The sequence below is a fragment of the Channa argus genome, chromosome 20 (genome assembly GCF_033026475.1).
Source record: "Channa argus isolate prfri chromosome 20, Channa argus male v1.0, whole genome shotgun sequence".
NCBI classification, from domain to species: Eukaryota; Metazoa; Chordata; class Actinopteri; order Anabantiformes; family Channidae; genus Channa; species Channa argus.
Window position 1 is genome coordinate 8351863 of NC_090216.1, and position 17150 is coordinate 8369012.

General features: G+C 36.9%; 2 protein-coding genes and 1 long non-coding RNA gene across 4 annotated transcripts in view; 1 reads left to right on the forward strand and 2 right to left on the reverse strand.

The window, feature by feature from the left end:
* LOC137105820 (uncharacterized) overlaps nucleotides 1-8856 on the reverse strand; it is a 122367-nt gene extending 113511 nt beyond the window's left edge. Inside the window, exon 1 of the long non-coding RNA XR_010911866.1 lies at nucleotides 8334-8856. This is a non-coding gene — a long non-coding RNA (uncharacterized lncRNA). The remainder of the gene's footprint in view (nucleotides 1-8333) is intronic.
* LOC137105817 (catechol O-methyltransferase domain-containing protein 1-like) lies at nucleotides 3888-9730 on the forward strand. Of its 2 annotated transcripts, none has more exons than XM_067488440.1 (7): nucleotides 3888-4030; nucleotides 6364-6488; nucleotides 6618-6723; nucleotides 6861-6979; nucleotides 7543-7597; nucleotides 8864-8997; nucleotides 9091-9730. In XM_067488440.1, the coding sequence occupies exons 2-7, from the start codon at nucleotides 6384-6386 to the stop codon at nucleotides 9241-9243; spliced, it is 672 nt and encodes a 223-aa protein (XP_067344541.1). In that variant the 5' UTR covers nucleotides 3888-4030; nucleotides 6364-6383; the 3' UTR covers nucleotides 9244-9730. The 2 variants fall into 2 exon arrangements, with proteins under 2 accessions (XP_067344541.1, XP_067344540.1); XM_067488439.1 differs by lacking the exon at nucleotides 3888-4030 and adding an exon at nucleotides 4306-4472.
* A 79-nt stretch (nucleotides 9731-9809) lies between these two features.
* LOC137105819 (voltage-dependent anion-selective channel protein 2-like) lies at nucleotides 9810-16104 on the reverse strand. Its single transcript, XM_067488441.1, has 9 exons — nucleotides 15947-16104; nucleotides 15002-15073; nucleotides 14851-14900; nucleotides 14346-14498; nucleotides 14207-14259; nucleotides 13902-14129; nucleotides 11568-11718; nucleotides 10745-10802; nucleotides 9810-10659 (listed from the first exon to the last, which is right to left on the reverse strand). The coding sequence occupies exons 2-9, from the start codon at nucleotides 15066-15068 to the stop codon at nucleotides 10568-10570; spliced, it is 852 nt and encodes a 283-aa protein (XP_067344542.1). The 5' UTR covers nucleotides 15069-15073; nucleotides 15947-16104; the 3' UTR covers nucleotides 9810-10567.
* Nucleotides 16105-17150: the final 1046 nt, after the last annotated feature.

Sequence of the window (17150 nt, forward strand, 5' to 3'; positions counted from 1 at the left end):
TCTGACTACCTTAGGGCAACTGTAAAACACACCTTCCTAACACACACTGGCACACAGTCCGTGGGTGTGGAGGTGTTCCAGCAAAGAAAACAGACTCAGCATGTAATCAAATGACATAGTCTCTAATTTACTAGGACCCTGGTGTCATGCTGCATTTTTCTAGTTCCTCATTGACAGCGGAGTCAAAGAAGTAAATGTGTTTGGTGATTACCTTATAAACCCAGGGACAGTTCAATTTTACATGTGAACCATAAAAGCCACATGTTTACTGAACACTCGCACTAAAATGCTTAGAATAGGCACTAAATGACAGCTATCAGACACTCTTACCTTTGAACATCAAATTCACTTAATAGTTAAACGGACAACTAAAACCAATTTGATTATTTGATCATTTTTATTAACTGAAGAAAAAACAAAAATGTCAAAAACATTAGTGTATGGGAGCTTCACTTTTATGACAACACTGCCCCTATGTGTATAAATGTTTATATTACACGTCTTCGGCTTGTGCATTTATTTGAATTTTATCCACCATGATACAGATTCTATTAAAAGGTGCTATTAAATATAATATAAAAATAAATATTTAAAAGGTTAAGCCAATACTGAGATTTTATTGTAGCACTGTACTCAAGTACAATTCTGACATACTTGTACTTTGCCTAAATATTTCACTTTTATATTAATTTTACTTTTTACTCCACTACATTCAATTTGTCATTTTTATTTCTCTACATTAATTTGACAGATTAAGTTAGTAGTTGCACTGTAATAATAATAATAATAATAATAAAAATAATAAATTTAAGCCTAAACCACCTGGCAGTAAGCCTAAATAACATAGCTCTTTTCTGTGTGGAGTTTGCATGTTCGCCCTGTGCAAGCATTGGTTTGTTAATTTTCTATTAATAGTGTGTTACTCATGTTTCCTCCCACAGTTCAAAGACAAGCATGTTGGGTTAATTGGTGACTCTAAATTGCCTGTAGGTGTGAAAATAAGTGTGAATGGTAGACTTTCTGTCCATGTCTCTCTGTGTTGGCCCTGAGACAGAGTGGCAAGCTGACCCTGCTTCTGAAGCCCAATGACAGCTGGGATAGGCTCCAGGCCCCCACGACTCTGGACTGGATGCGCAGTAGAAAGTACAGAAGTAAAAGTACTCTACTAAGAAAAAATTTATTTTAAACAATCATGATTTTGATAACTAGGGTAAAGCATGTGCAGTGATTTAAAAAAAAAGAAAATAGGGTCAGTGATCACTGTTGTTAGATGGAGCTGATGTCCCCACTGTGCTGACAGGTGGTTAACCTATAACGATAGCATTTGTTAGCTCATAATATATTTATAAAAACATTTTTATATCAACACCATTTGAAGATTTAATGGCTGATCAGTGTATATATCTATTGTATTGTAAAAATGTTTTAAGTTAGTAAAAATTATTTATTATTATTTATTATTATTATTATTATTATTATTAATTACCTTCACAATTTACATTAACATATACAAATAATTTAGATTTATGTAATTAATTCATGCATTAACACATCCCTGGGCTACATGAGATACAAACTTATTGAAATCTAGAATATTTTGTAAAGAACATCGGCCTTTTTAGTGAAAGAAGCGTTGCTGGTCTCAATGCAGTTTTAAAAATATAAAAAAATTGACATTTCAGTCTTTTATTTTTATTAATAATGTAGTGCACTCAATTTCCGAAGTGTTTTCTACAGAAGTCTAACTTACTCAAACACTACACACAGTCTGGTTTCCACAACTTCAGGGGACATTGACATTCAATTAATTTCCTGTAGACTTCCACTAATCCTAACCATATCCACTACATGCCTAACCCTGACCCTTACACTAACCCTAACGTAACCCCAAACATACCCTAATCTTAAACAAAGTCATCTCAGTAAAATTAAATGATTTCCTCATGGGGACCAGCATCTTGCCTTTTTTTTTTTTTTTTTTTTGAGGCTCGAGGACTCATTTTTCGAAGCTTCCTCTTCATGACAACACTGCCCCTTTCTGTATGAACATCTGCATTACATGTCTTACCTTCACAGTGATACTGCAAACTCTATGAAGGAAATGGCTTCATGAGTTTAATTTGTTCTGAATTATTCAGTGTCTTATGTTATAGTCATGAATTGATTGTTTATAATATGGTTATTACATCACTAAATACCTAATATTGATGTTACGTGTGTGTATTTATAATGGAGACATTGTAGGTAACAACACCTGATACACATTTCGAACAGGGCCAGCAGTTTCTTATAATGTCAGTATATTTTTATAGGATCTGTGGTTTTCAGTAAAGCTCACAGTAATTAAAACTTCTGTTTTACTCTGACTCTGCCTTTCACCTACATATTTACATTTCTAAATTAATCTAAAACATTTGCTAAATAAAATTATTTACATTCACAAACACAGTATTTGAAAGCTGATAAAACAAACAGTCATGATCTTCCATGTGATTATTGAATACCCACTAATAATAAAAAGCTATGGTGGAAATCATGGTTTTAAGAACTGGTTAAACCCCCTTGCAGCCCCGAATCGTGATGCTTCCTCTTCCTACATCACTGTTGAGATGATGTTTTTATGTTAGTATGCGGTTTCTCTTTTTACACCATACACAGTGCTGTGTGTTCTTACCAAACAAATCTACATTTGTTTTCTCTATCCACAAGTCATTTTCGTGGTAGTGTTGTGGATTGTAAGAGTGGTCTGTGCCAAACGTCAGGTGTGTTGCAATATTGTTTTCGGACGACAATGCTTCTCTTCCAACGCCTGTTCATGTTTTGCTTATGGTTGACTAGTCAACATAGAGGTCACCCAACTCCAGTGATTCATTCAAGTAGGGTTCTTTTTTTAAGCATTCTGCGTTGTGCCTTTGGAGTTATCTTGGCTGAGCGACAACCTTTATAGAGAGGAGCCACCGTACTAAATCGTTTCCATTTATAGACAACATGTCTAACTGTGGACTAATGAATATATAAAGGCTTTGCGTTTACGATGTAAAACTTTGTAGCTACATGCAAATAACTCTTGATTGTAGGTTCTCTGAGGCCTCTTTTTTGCAAGGCATGGCACGAATAGCTTTGGGTTTATAAGTCATGGTAGCTCTAAACCACACATGCATTCTTATTTCATTGACAGGACTCCAGGTTTGTTACCGCCTGATTCCAGTCGATGTTTGGGGAGATCAGAAGCCCGTTGTTACTTTTTCCACCGTTGTTTTGTATATTTAATGGGTGTGTTCAGTAAAGTCATTGTATCTGTTTGTGTTTTATCAGTTTGGAGCTCAGAAATATTGTTTGTCGATCACGTTTTAACCAATTATGCAGAAAACCACGATATTGCAATTGAAAGTGCATTTACTTCTTTTTTTGGCTGTACATGTACAATAGTACTCTCATCTTGTACATTTTCTTGTCACAGTGCCCTATGTGTGAACTGTGACGTAGAGTCTGCTTTGTTCTGACATATTACCTTTTTTAATTGGATCTTTAAAAAGCAACCAAAGTTCTGTGGATAGGTGAAACCGGGAGAGGAAAAACGTTGACCAAGAATACTACCTTTTTGTGAAAATTACATGTACAGACACATCTTATCTGCTGAAATTCAAGCAAATGTCAGAATCTTCATTGGCAGTGGGTCCTTCTACAGAAAGAGAATGACCACAAACATACTTTCGCAACACTGAATGATATACTACATGACATGTACTTTTAAAACTTTAGGTACATCATGGCTGAGAGTATTTCCACACTTCTAAAGAAACATTTGGACTGGATGGACATGATTTTAACATAACCTAAAACGTTTGGCTGGTGCTGCAGCAGTTGTGAGTGTAAAGTAGGCGTCTGTGTTACAGCCCTATCATACGAGCTAGAGGAGGTCATATGACCGATTAGTATCTGCATGACTGGGCGGATTCCTAAGGCTCGTTCAACCACGAGATCATTCCGTCGCCCTCACAGAGAACCTTCATATAGAAGCAACTTTTAGGTGAGTTAATTTTTCTGTTTGCAGCTGAAGTTTGCAGTACCTTGTGGCTCAGTTCTTAGCTCTGCAACACCTTCTTCAGTGGGAGGAACCTGTTAAGCTGAGCTACCCTACTTATTTCAAATATTACGTGCATATAATTGTCTTTATCAGGAGTCCTTGCACTTCACGTTTCACATTTTCCTCCAGGCATTGGTGCTGAGCCCGTCACATGATAGCAGCAGGCAGACTCTTATGCAACAGGCATCCACGCAGTTTAGCTTCGCATTTACTCGCAGTATTACGGTTCAACCCTCGGCCAACACGGAAGCGCTTTATCCCGAATCAGATTCATCGTGTGGCATTATTGTTGTCGTTAAAGTAATGTCTCTTCGTGATATTTCCAAAGAAGCACTGATTGGAACCGTGGCTCTGGGCGTTGTCTTTGTCACCGGCTATTTCTTTGGTAAGAGAAGAGGTTTAAGACTAACGATTTTAATTTAAGCTTTACCACGTCACTGTTACACCAAGGTAACCTGTCCGCAGTCATGTGTGTACATGTAGCGTGACAAAATCAGTGCAGTCTTTGGATTACAGTGGTTTGATGCAGTCTAACAAAGGTCATGTACGGTTTAAAAGTACCTCTAGGCTCTTTGTGCAAATCTAGTCCAAAATGTGTTTTCAGTGTAAATCTGGGCTTGTGGGCTGCACCAAACAGGTGAAATCACTATCGGGAAAAACTGTTTAATGCTTTTACTACTCATTTACTTTTACTACTTATTTATATTTATATTTATATTTATATTTATATTTATATATATATTTATATATATATATATATATATATATATATATATATATATATATATATATATATATATATATATATATATACATATACATATACATATACATATACATACATACATACATAAAATACATGTACGCCCAGTTATACGGGCACAAGAACAAAGAATTACGGGGCTTTCAAACACAACGTTGCGCCCATTATAACCAGTGGGTTGGTCCGCGCCACGGATTTAAACAAAGACGGAGGTAAAAACTGAGGAAAAGCTGAATGGATTCCCAAAGCTACGACACAAGCTTAGAGGGTCTTGGCAGGGAAAACTTTATAATAGACATGTCACGTGTGTTTAGACAGATTGTAGGTAAGGCAACATGTGTAAACAGCTACAGATCTATTAACGGTTCTTAATGAAAATAACGAGGTAAAAGAATAGTTTTCATGTACAGTATTATATTTTTAAAAAACATATCGCAACAGTGCTTGTTCCCGTTAAAAGTGTTTAAAACTTAAAAACTTTCCTCTGAACCTAGTGGCCAGCGCAGTGTTCTTGTCCCTTAACGCAACAATTATTCTCTCTTAGGTTCATTTCATGTTGCTTTATACTTGTACTCAACTAAAAGTATGAGTAAAATATTGTACTTCTAACATCTAATAATTTGTTATCATGTTTTAGACTAGAGTTGCTATAAATGTTACCAATTTTCCTATTTTTCCTTCATTTTACATGGTTTTATTTCAATGAATAAATCGAAGATGAAGGAAATGTACAAACATGTAAAATGTGTGTCAGGACTTTGTTTTAAATTCAATTCATGACCCTGATTTGTTCTGTGACCCTTTAGAGGAGCCCAGCCTCTAGTTTGAGAACCACTGGATTAAACAAGCTAAACTTGCTGAAGTAGTTAAGTCTAGCACAGCCTCAAGCAACAAGAAAACTAAAATGCAGATTACACATTGATGTATTGGTAATATACAGTTTTCTTTATACAAAAGAGTAAAATGAGCACATTTTCTGCAAAACAAGTGCTACTTTTACTTGCTATACCTGTACATCTTACAAATATTACTTATTTTTGTATTGGTTATTCTATTTACTGTTTGTTTTAATTATTAGGGTTTATGGGAACAAATAATTGTTGCACTGAGTTGCACTGCACAATTTCCAGCCAAGATTGCATCATACGTTCACTGACAAATAAATAATTATGTGCAATACTGTAAATGTTGATGTTTATACAGTAGCACATGTTGACACCCAGTACAAACTCCACTTTAATTTCTGCCAAAAGTAAAGACAGTGACAGAATGTGGCCAGACTAATTCTCTACAGCCCTGAAGCTTTTAAGCTACGTGTCTTATAACTCCTATTATTTTTGCTGCTGGGACAACAGATGAATTTCCTCACTGAGATATAATCTAAAATCTAAAATAAAAGAAAATGCATTAACTAGGCCAGATTTAGTTTCCTAAAAGACTTATGCCAGGGCCTGTGACATCATTATGTTCTTAAGATCCCTATAATTGTTTCAATGTTTATGTTTGCCCTCAGGGAAAAAGAAATCTTTCAGAATGAGCATCTCCAAAAGTCACTGCGGGGGAAAAGACAACCCACTGATGCAGTACGTACTCAATCACTCCATGAGGGAGCATCCGGCCCTGAAAAACCTCAGGATGGTAATGACTTGGTATCTGCAATAGTGCTGTGCTCTTGCACACTTAAGTGATCAATGTCATAGGACATAATCATGCTTCACAGTAAAATTTGTTAAGTTAATATGACTGGTTTCTGCTTGTTGCTTTTAGAGGACAATGGAACACTCGTGGAACGGCATGATGGTTGCATGTGAGCAGGCGCAGTTCATGGCCAATCTGGCAAAACTAATAAAAGCCAAGAAAGCAATAGAGATTGGTAAGTGCATCACATATGCACATCTGCCAGGGTTAAGATCCCCTATAAGTCTTTTTACTATATGAACTCATACCCATTTTACTATTTCAGTTGCCATTTATTATGTTGATTTTAGTGCCATTTCATTGCATTTGCAGGAGTATACACAGGTTACAACACACTGAACATGGCACTGGCTCTACCTGATGATGGCGTCGTAGTGGCATGTGATATCAGTGAAGAATATACCAGCATTGGCAAACCCTACTGGAAAGAGGTATACTTCAAAGCTATTTTTAAAAAGAGTTTTTGCATTATTCAGGGGTAATGCTAGTGTATTGTTCCAATAATTGCTGATCAGACCAAAGTACTTTCATAAACTGTAGGTAACAGACATACTGTAGTTCTGTTTGATGCACAACTGTGCATCTGCATGTGCAGCAGACATTACTAGAATACCAAACTAACAAAAGAAGCATCACATTAAAGAACTGTTACCTTTTTACAATCATATCTGGAAAGATTTTCATAAAATTAATCATCTACAAATTTGATATCCTGCTCAATTAATTGTTAAATTTATCGAGCAAAAATGCTTAAGAAAATGCTGTATTTCTATTTGATTATTTTACTATTTCACTGTCTAAACTATTTTAAGTTACTTCATTTTGTTAAGCAAACACTGAAAAAACAGAACTATTTTATTGTAAACATCAAGTTTGCTTAAATGACTTAGTCATTATCATGCATGCAAGCACTATGCTCACAAAGATCTTTATCTTGTATCAAATATCTGCTGCATCTTTATTTTTCAATATTCTTGTTTCTTTTTGCCTGCAGGCTGAAGTTGAGCAAAAAATTGATTTACGCATACAGCCAGCACTGAAAACTCTAGGTATAGTAATACATATGTTTTCACTCATTTTTACTATTCTAAACGAATTTAACAGAGGTTGAGATGTACAGTTTCTCAAAGCAGAAGTGAATAACGGTAATTTCACAAGGCTTTTGTGCACCTTGACTTTCCTAAAACAATACATTTCACGTGGTTTAATTATTAATTGAAAAATATAACATTGCCAAAGATGAGGTTTAGATTGTATGAACGACTATTATAAATAATAATAAGGCCACTAGGTCACTTTCCAGTGTATGAGGTTAAAGTTAAACCTGCTGCAAATATTTAACAGCTCAAATGGGAAAAGTTTAATACAAGGGCAGATTTCTACAGCATGATCTTTTGAAGGCAACGCTATCACAAGCTTCACATTAAAGTCATTCTTTAATTGCAATTCTCATATTTACCTCGAATGTGTGTGGTGGCCACAATTTGGTGGTAGTTTGATGCAAATACAGATTCAATTTTAATTAAGTGTGAAACAAGAGTATTGCTGATAAAACAAACTGTACTGTAAAATGCAACAGCTGAAATACATTTAACTAATAACCATCCGACACAACAATTAGTCCCCACGCTAGCATGCGGCTGTGTTTTAGCTAAAACCATTCAGCTAAGCTCGTCAGAGGTTAACGTTACTCAGTGTTAAACATAACCTAAACGAATTATTTATTCAAGATTTATATGAAATACTCTAATGTGACATGTGTATACGCAAAGGTAGCTAACGTACGTTTTGTTACCTCGATTCCAGTTGTTGTGGTGTAGAAGTCCATTTACTTTTAAGCCTTGAAGATTTTTTTCCCAAAACATTTTCCCCTTCAAATCGAACGCTAAACAGTCGGCTGACCGTCACGACGTACGGTGACGTCAAGTGCGTAAATCACCTGATCGCGTGGGATAATGATAAACCTCGTTATTTATTAATTTATCTGTCTTTATCTGTCAAAAATTGCATTTGTTTTACTGCTAATGGATTTCCTAAAGTATTAATAAAACTATCATAAAACGCTATCTGGAAACTATTAAAGAAATAAATTTGTTTGATTTTAGATTTATAATATGTCAAAAGGGAGAAATACTCAATCATCATAGTTCCATACAGAGTAGAAATTATGTTTAATTCAGGGTCTTTTTGTCCGTTTCTTTTCAATGGCATGAGACAGATGTTTGGCAACAGTGGCAGGTAGCCACGTTGGAAAGAATTTTAAGTATAACATTTATTTATTTTCTCTTGCTCTTTTTGAATTGTCATTTTTCCAGATGATCTCTTGGCATCGGGTCAGGCGGGAACTTTTGACTTTGTCTTCATTGATGCAGACAAAGAAAGCTATGACCACTACTATGAAAAGTCTCTGCAGCTGCTGAGGAAAGGAGGCATCATTGCTATCGACAACGTAAGAGCTTTTTCCCCAAGACAAATATAGAATAACAATTTTTGCAGGAGTAATTTTCAAGCAGCTACATTTAAAAGCATGGTTTTCTTACAGGTGCTGTGGGGTGGGAAGGTGTTGAATCCGGCCCCTGAAGACAAGGACACTGTAGCGATTGACAAGCTGAACAAGAAGTTGCACAGAGATGCTCGCATCAGCTTGAGTATGCTCACAGTGGGAGATGGGCTTACGCTGGCTATCAAGCTATAGGACACTTCTAATAAGCATAATGATTTGTTGGGTTTGGGTGGTTACATTAAAATACTTTATGTATTGTTAAAGTTAGCTGAATTTTTATCCAGGGTTTGTGAAGGTCGTAAAATCATGTACAGTTGAGGTCAGATCTTAACACATATGCTACTCATGCTCAATATGTTAAAACTAAAAAACTAACAACTACAGATTTAGCTTCTTTCATGGGAAAATCAACCAAGGCCTTAGTGAGTAATTGTAGACTTCTAAAAGTACGGTGTGTCTCTTGGTAAATTACCAACATTTGATAGTTTGAATGCATGTAGGAGGTGTAAACTTCTCATCCCAACTGTACTACTGTCTGGGCTCATGTTAATGTGAAAACCATGAGACAAATTATAAGTTTTATTATAATTCTGAAAGAAAACTCATTTTAGAATTGCAATACAAAGTGCAGCACTGAAATAAGCGAATTAATTACATTAAAAACCTGTCCATTCCAATAGTGCCGAGTGTTTCACTGTTTATTTGTGTCGTTCTCCATGTTTTCTGTGTACTGTAGTCAAATCACAGGAGAATAAAGCTTCATTTCAGGACTTTATTGCAAAGGTAGACACACACTTAACACACAACCTGCATCGTGATAAGAGTCACAGTTCTCAAAAATGGGAAGAAAAGTGGATAAGTCTTTTTTTTTTTTTTTCCATTCAAGTCATATTGAGGAAAATTTCATTCCATTTAGCATTTTCTTGCAACTTAGAAGCAGATATTTGAAGGGAGTGGAAGTTTCAAACTTAACGCAGGGTACAATTAAGCTACTCTCCAACATAGCTGAAGACCAGTTTCAGTCTTGATAAGCACGTTGTTGGACTAACCCTTCCAATATGCAGACTGTCAATACATATTTAATATAAATAGGATGTGCAAATAAAACAGGAGAGCGTTTAAATAAAGGCATATTCTAGTGTGCAAAATAGAAGCTCAGACTTACATTCTACATGATCAACCTTCAACAAAATAACAAGGTTTTGTGTTTGGAATCACTCGCGGATTGTCAAACTAAGAAAGCAAACTTTCAACACTCCGAAAAGGGTTTTTCATTATAGTGATTAAATTGGCAGAAGGAGTAACTGGTTAATAAATACATGTGAGTGAAAAATGACTAGTATTGTAACCACAATGAACAAAAGCTAGTGGGAAGTCTCTATTTTAACGGTGCTTAAGAACTGGGCTTCTTTTTTTATTGTTTTGGCTTCTCTTTAAATTAGCTTTGCTGCCAGCCATACAGGAACACCTAGGGTCAGATTTAGATTATATTCTTCTGAAATGGCAGAACAAATTCTCATGCCTCCAACTCTAGGCCCAGTCCTAGTTTGTGACCACCAGCATTAATATTCTTTCCATCCACCAGTGCGGAGAGAGTAAGTTTCATACCTGGTGAAAAAAAAAGATAAAGATACGTGGTCAGTGATGTTTGGTAGTCTTTCCAAATCTGTTTTAAAGTAAAGTTGGTTTTTACCAGGCCGTAGAGTCTGGGTATATCCAATTCCTACCAAGGTGGCATTATTCACCTTAGCCTGGAGAAAAACATGAATTCATTAAACTAGAACACACTTACAGTAAAGAGTTCATCCATATCCAAAAATATACAGTAATTGACAATTATGGGATTTATGCATGTAATTATTTTAGGTTATGAGCTATAAATAATGTAAAGTAATGTGTTAGTAAAATTCTGTATCCTTTGCTAGTGGCTCAATTTGCCACAATATTTTACCAAGCTGTTGACACATTTTTTGAGATGGCCTCTTGACAAACAAAAAGAAAACCTAAAAGAACAACTTTATTTATGTTTAACTTGCATCCTGTTGTAGTTGGGGTCGTACATGTACACAGTGCATCCAGAGAGTATTCACAGCACTTAACTTCTTCCACATTGTGTTATGTTACAGCCTTTTTCCAAAATAGATCAAATTCATTATTTCCCTAAAAATTCTACAAATACCCCACAATGACAATGTAAAAGAAGTTTGATGGAAGTCTTTGCAAACTTATTAGAAATAAATCATGTACATAAGTATCACATGTACATAAGAATACTTTATAGATGCACTGAATTGAACGGTATCAGAGTTCTCACTGCCTTCCATGTGTTTAATTATTCCTCCCCCCCTCAGTCATCCACAGCAGTTTTCCAACTAGAAGCAGACCATATTTTAACAAGAGACAAGGCAGTTTAATTTTCAATTTAATAAACGACAAGCGTAGGAAGAATAAATACAATAAAAATCAGAGAAGTTTCCCTCTCACTTCACTAAAAATAGCAAACTCAAACCACTTACTGATATGGAGGCACTGGAGTCTAATTGATACTTGGCACCAATTCCAAAGCGAGTACCATTGCTGCCCGCTGTCCAGGCAAGATTCACAGCAGTCTCCAGATTGTCATTTACCTTCTGGTAAATGGATCCGCCAAATTCTGAACCGTTGTTTCTGGATAAAAGCAAAAAATGTGCAATGTCACTTATCTGTCCATGTTGTTTTCCAGTAACTGTTTGATCTAATTAAAAAATAAATAAAAATAAAAATAAACACACAAGATTAAAGAATAGGGCTGGGTATTGTTAAAGTTTCAATACCGGCACCAAGGAGGAGTTTGGACAACATTCTCCTCTCAGCCACAACATGCAGAGGGTCCAGCTCCTCCCCCAAAACAGAGCTAGCCCTCCTTAGTTTGTCCAGTCTGATACTGACCCCCACCTTCATATTGCTGCTCCAGCAAATCACAGGATAGAAGATGGAGCTGGCTACTACAGGCTTGTAAAATAGGACTTTAGTCTCCTTAGAAAATACAGCCTGCTGTTTTGCTTTTATTTATGCTACATTAACTGACCAGTACAGTTTATTGTCCAAGGGGACACCCAGGTATTCGTACTCCAAATCTACTTCTACCCCCTCTCCCTGTATGGAGAGAGGATTGCCAGGAGTCCTGGACTTCCTGAAGTCCACCACCAGTTCCCTTTGTTTTACTGATGTTGAGCTGGAAATGACTGTGCTCACACCAGATAACCACCACCAGTGATCAATACTCCATGATAACTCCACCCTGGGACATCCAACAACCGCAGAGTCATCAGAAAACCTCTGAAGGTGGTCGGACTCTGAGTTGTACCTGAAGTCGGAGGTATACAGGGTGAAAAGAAATGTGCCTAGGGGAGAACCTGTGCTGCTAGTCACAGGGTCAGACAAACAGTTCTGCAGACGGATGTACTGGGGTCGGTCAGTGAGGTAGTCCAAAATCCAGCCAACCGTGGGGACGTCAACAAACATGCTCTTTAATTTCTCCCGCAGCAGGACAGACTGGATTGTGTTAAAAGCACTGGACAATTCAAAAAACACAATTACAGACCCCACAGGATTGTCCAGGTGGGTGTAGATGCGGTGTAGCAAGTGGATGAGTGTGCTCTCCACCCACAGCTGAGGCTGATAAACAAACTGGAGGTCGGAGGAAGTCCAAGACCAGTCTCTCTAACACTTTCATTATGTGGGAGGTTAGAGCCACAGGTCTGTAGTCACTGGGGACACTGGGGCAGACCACTTCCCTTTCAGTACTGGCACCAGGCATGAAGTTTTCCATCTCACAGGTGCCCTCTTCAGCTGCCAGCTCAGGTCGAGAATGTGCTGAAGGATACACAGGCACAGGCTTTCAGAACCCTGGGGCTGACTCTATTAGGACCTGCAGCCTTTGTGGGGCGAAGCCTGCATAGCATAGCTTTGGGGGATGGATATGAGGCACATCAAACCTATTAGAAAAAGGTGCTAAAATCATTCTCTCTAACCACACTCCCCTGTGTTCTCTGGCTGCTGGTCTTATATCCCAGTGATGCTCTTCATGCCACTCTAGACTGCTCTGATATCCTTCTGTTGGAGCCTATTTTCAAGCTTCCTCCTGGAAGCCTCCTTCCCCTCTTTGATCTTTACAGACAGCCATCTCTGGACCTCCCTCACCGCTTCCCTGTCACCTGATCTGAACGCTGCCTTTTCTCGTTCAGGATTATTTGAATGTGTTTGGTGACCCATGGCTTGTTGTTTGGGAAGCAGTGGACAGTTTTTGTTGGCATACAGATGTTAACAAAGAAGTTGATGTAATCTGTAATGCAGAACATCAGTCCATCCATGTCCTCAACATTTGTCTCACAGGGTGTTTCCAATCCGTGGCCTCTAAATATCCATGAGGGCCCAGTCAACCATCTTTTCACTGTTTTGGTGGTGGGGGGGCTGCCTTTGAACTAGGGGATTGTACAAAGGTAGTAGATGGATTGGGTTGTGGTCAGACCCATGTTTTAGCATGTTCATATTGATTACTGAACAAGCTTTTCTATGTTAACAGATAGCTTTGATAGAATGGAGACCACACTGTATTTTTCTGCTTGTACAACGCATTTTACAGATCTACTTTTTTAGTGCATTACTCACGAAGCTCCTATTGCATAGTCACAATTTCATCAAAATGTTTCTTTTACATTCACATTTTTCTATACACCATAGGATCAAAACTATTTAGTTGGTGCCATAAAAGTATCAAAGTTCAATACCCAGCCCTAATCAAAAGATTAGTGAACTCTTTTCATCTGTTACATTGCTTGGTTCTAATATTTGTTGAATCTTAAACATACACATTGGTATGAAGCTGGAAGTCCGCGGTTTTGTAGCCAACTGCAAAGTTGCTCTGGGCCATCCTCGATTTGGCTGTGTCAAAGGTCATCTGGTAGCCTGCCAGCCAGCCCTCATACCCAGCCACTGCTGCCCCATGGATAGTAGGACCAGCAATATCTAAATCTACATCAACACCAACATTAAGGAATTCCCTTTTATAAGCTGTCTTCACCTTGCCGCTCTTCTTTCTGTAAAATTGTGGAAAAAAGTAGGGATTAGAAGAGTGTTGAGAAGTGATTTTCTTATTAGCATTGCCATAGCTTACCCAGTATTTGGTGAAAATGTAGTATCAAAATTAAGTTTCAGCCCTTTGGTGATCTAAAGAAGAAAATCCTTCCATCAGTCAGGTTTAATTCAGAGCATGATTAAAGGAAAGATAAGCAATTTAACAGTTTTCAGTTTACCTGATCCTCAACACAAACTTCTGTTCCAAGCGTGTTTTCTGTGGTCCACTTCTCTGTGAACGTTAGCCCATACTCAGCCCACTTGTACTTGGTTTCCAGGGTTCCAGTGACCTTGCTGGTGTCCACATTGGATGAACCAGAAGTTTTAAATTCCTAAGTGAATACAAAAGGAAATTCTTAAAAGAGACTGAATGAATATCAAAGGATGGAGAAGTTAATAGTCCATCACTTATCAGTCCCGCCAGGAATTCAGACCTTTTTTTTGTTGCAGTCTAAAATGCATGAATTCGCAACAGTGTTTCCAAAAAATTACAATGCATGTTGCAATAATATTAGTATGTTTAGAATTGCAAGGATCCACAAATTTGATTGGGGATTGGTTGAAATAACTGTTGTGATCCCAAAAACACAAACTTCTGGAGGGACTGACTTAGAGCTGAAATACACTATAGGCTGAGTTGTATTAGATGTTTTTTGTGATAATTATAGGAATAACTAAACTCACCACTCCACTTGAAGACTTTGTCTTCACATCAAGCTTAACTAATCCAAAACCTGAAAGGAGAATGACGATGAGTAACTACTTCCTGGGCTTCCTGGGTAATACATTTCTAATAAGTTAACAATAATCTGTCTTTTATCTCGCTTCTTGTTACCATATCCTTTATTGAAGATGTCCTTTGCTGATTTGCCAAGATCTGCATACGCTGGAGGAATGGCCATTACGCCTGTGACAGAAATAGCATTATAGAGTGTAAATGGTGACAACAAGCCACAAATGTCCTTCAGAAAATGTGCTTTCCAATTCTTTTTTTGGTGAAACATTTAAAAGACCACTTTTAAGCCTAGGCTGTAGCTACCATTAAAAGTTGATGAGGTCACATTTTCCCTCTTTTCTGGGACTTTGTGTATTTTAGATACCCAACTTAATTTTTTATATGGCATTTTCAATTTTCTTTTTAACATATTGACATTTCATAGGCAGAATATTTTTCTTAACTTTAAACAAATGACTGTGGTCACGAGGGGAATTCCTAAAATGTTGGCTACTGCCTAAACTCCAACAAGAAAACCATCAGGACATTTCCGTTTCCCAGACACCTGCAGTATACGATCTCCATTGCTCACACTTTGTGCGGTCACGTCTCCTCATTGCCAAGGTTAGACTGCAGGCTCGTCTCAGAAACCCTTTCCACGCTAAGGTTAACATTCCTTAAAGCGTGTCTTTCTCTCTTTCTGTGTGTGTGTTACGTTATAACTATCAAGTTAAATCTTATCCCATCAATGTAATATGTAAAATCCATTTTTTGATCAAGTCTTCATGGTTCACGTTAATGCCAAGTTCTTACAGTGCTTTTCAGTGAATCTGGTGCGTACGAGGCTGCAGATTGCATGTACCTAATTTTTACTTCTCAACCTTTTGCGGCGATAAGAAACATACTTTAGTCTGCTAACGTTACTGTGTTTTGAAGCAATTTGAAAACATGAGGGTGGTAGGGGGCGTTTTCTAGCTAGCAGACAAGACCTTTGACAGCCATTTTGCTGACATTCCAACGAAACAAAGTAATAGTAATACGAGTAATACTATGTCTATTACTTACCGAGTAATACTTTTGTTGTTGATGTTGCTGTCAAATCGTGAAATAGTTACACTAGCAGTACAAGCGGTCGACACCGGTGTAGGACGCCGAAAAAGACGCAACACCCTCCTCCTGACCTCGGTGCTGTAGGACCCGAAAAAATAGCTGTTTGATATGTGCCCTACTGAATTTAGAGCAACTTGATATTTTTGTAAATAAAAGCAATTTCATTTAGTTTTCATCTACTGCTTGGGAGCAATAAAAGCAGTTCTTACTGTTTGAAAAAGTCCACATTTGTTAGACAATTTATGCCACAAGGAAACCGGCAAATTGAAGACATCTAAATCACTATAGCAACTAATACGCTAACGTACTGTAAGTTATATAGTAAGTAAGTTACCAATATTGTTGAATAATAATAATTATTATTATTTCATTTTTATCATGGAGTACTTCACAACATTTTTACAGTAACTATTGCAAATTCTGTTATACACTTGCAGCCTCACTATATCTCAAATCAAGATAGTCACGTTCAAAGCAGATTGTTTCCAATTTCTTTAGTGCTTTTATTAAATATTCAGGGTAAAATAGTAAAGTAAACATATGTAATCACTCATACAGTATTTGCCATCCTTTGGTCAAACTTAGGATTCATATACTGTACTTCATACAGCAATCAGCCACATTAATACCACTTTGTGGTTTTATTATGAAACGTAATTTTTTTTTTACAAAAATATTAAGATTATATTATACCGCATTAACTAATAAATGCCAATGTATTATTATGGATTAACAACCTATCAGCACAAAGTGTTTATAATCAGCTACGCCTTTGCCAACACTGACTATTGTATTCTATTAATTATTTTAATCATTATAATCAATATTGTTTAAAATAAATTGTTTTCTTACTGAAGTATTTTTACCGTTGTACTTCAAATAAAATGTATACAATGTGTTTAGTAAATTTACTTAATTCAAATATTTAAAGTGGTGCTTTTAGTAAAGAATTAGTCACACCAATATTTGCACTTTTGAATATTGAGTTTGTGTATTTTGAAAACGTCTGCACACAGTGTATCACATTTTGCTGAGTATGCAACTGTTTAGCTGCAGACTGCTCAGTAGCTATGCTGACCCTTGTCCTCCATGACATTTTTAAGACCACCAAAGTCAATTTGTGGCTGATTGGCGTATACGTCCCCTCACTATCAAAGCA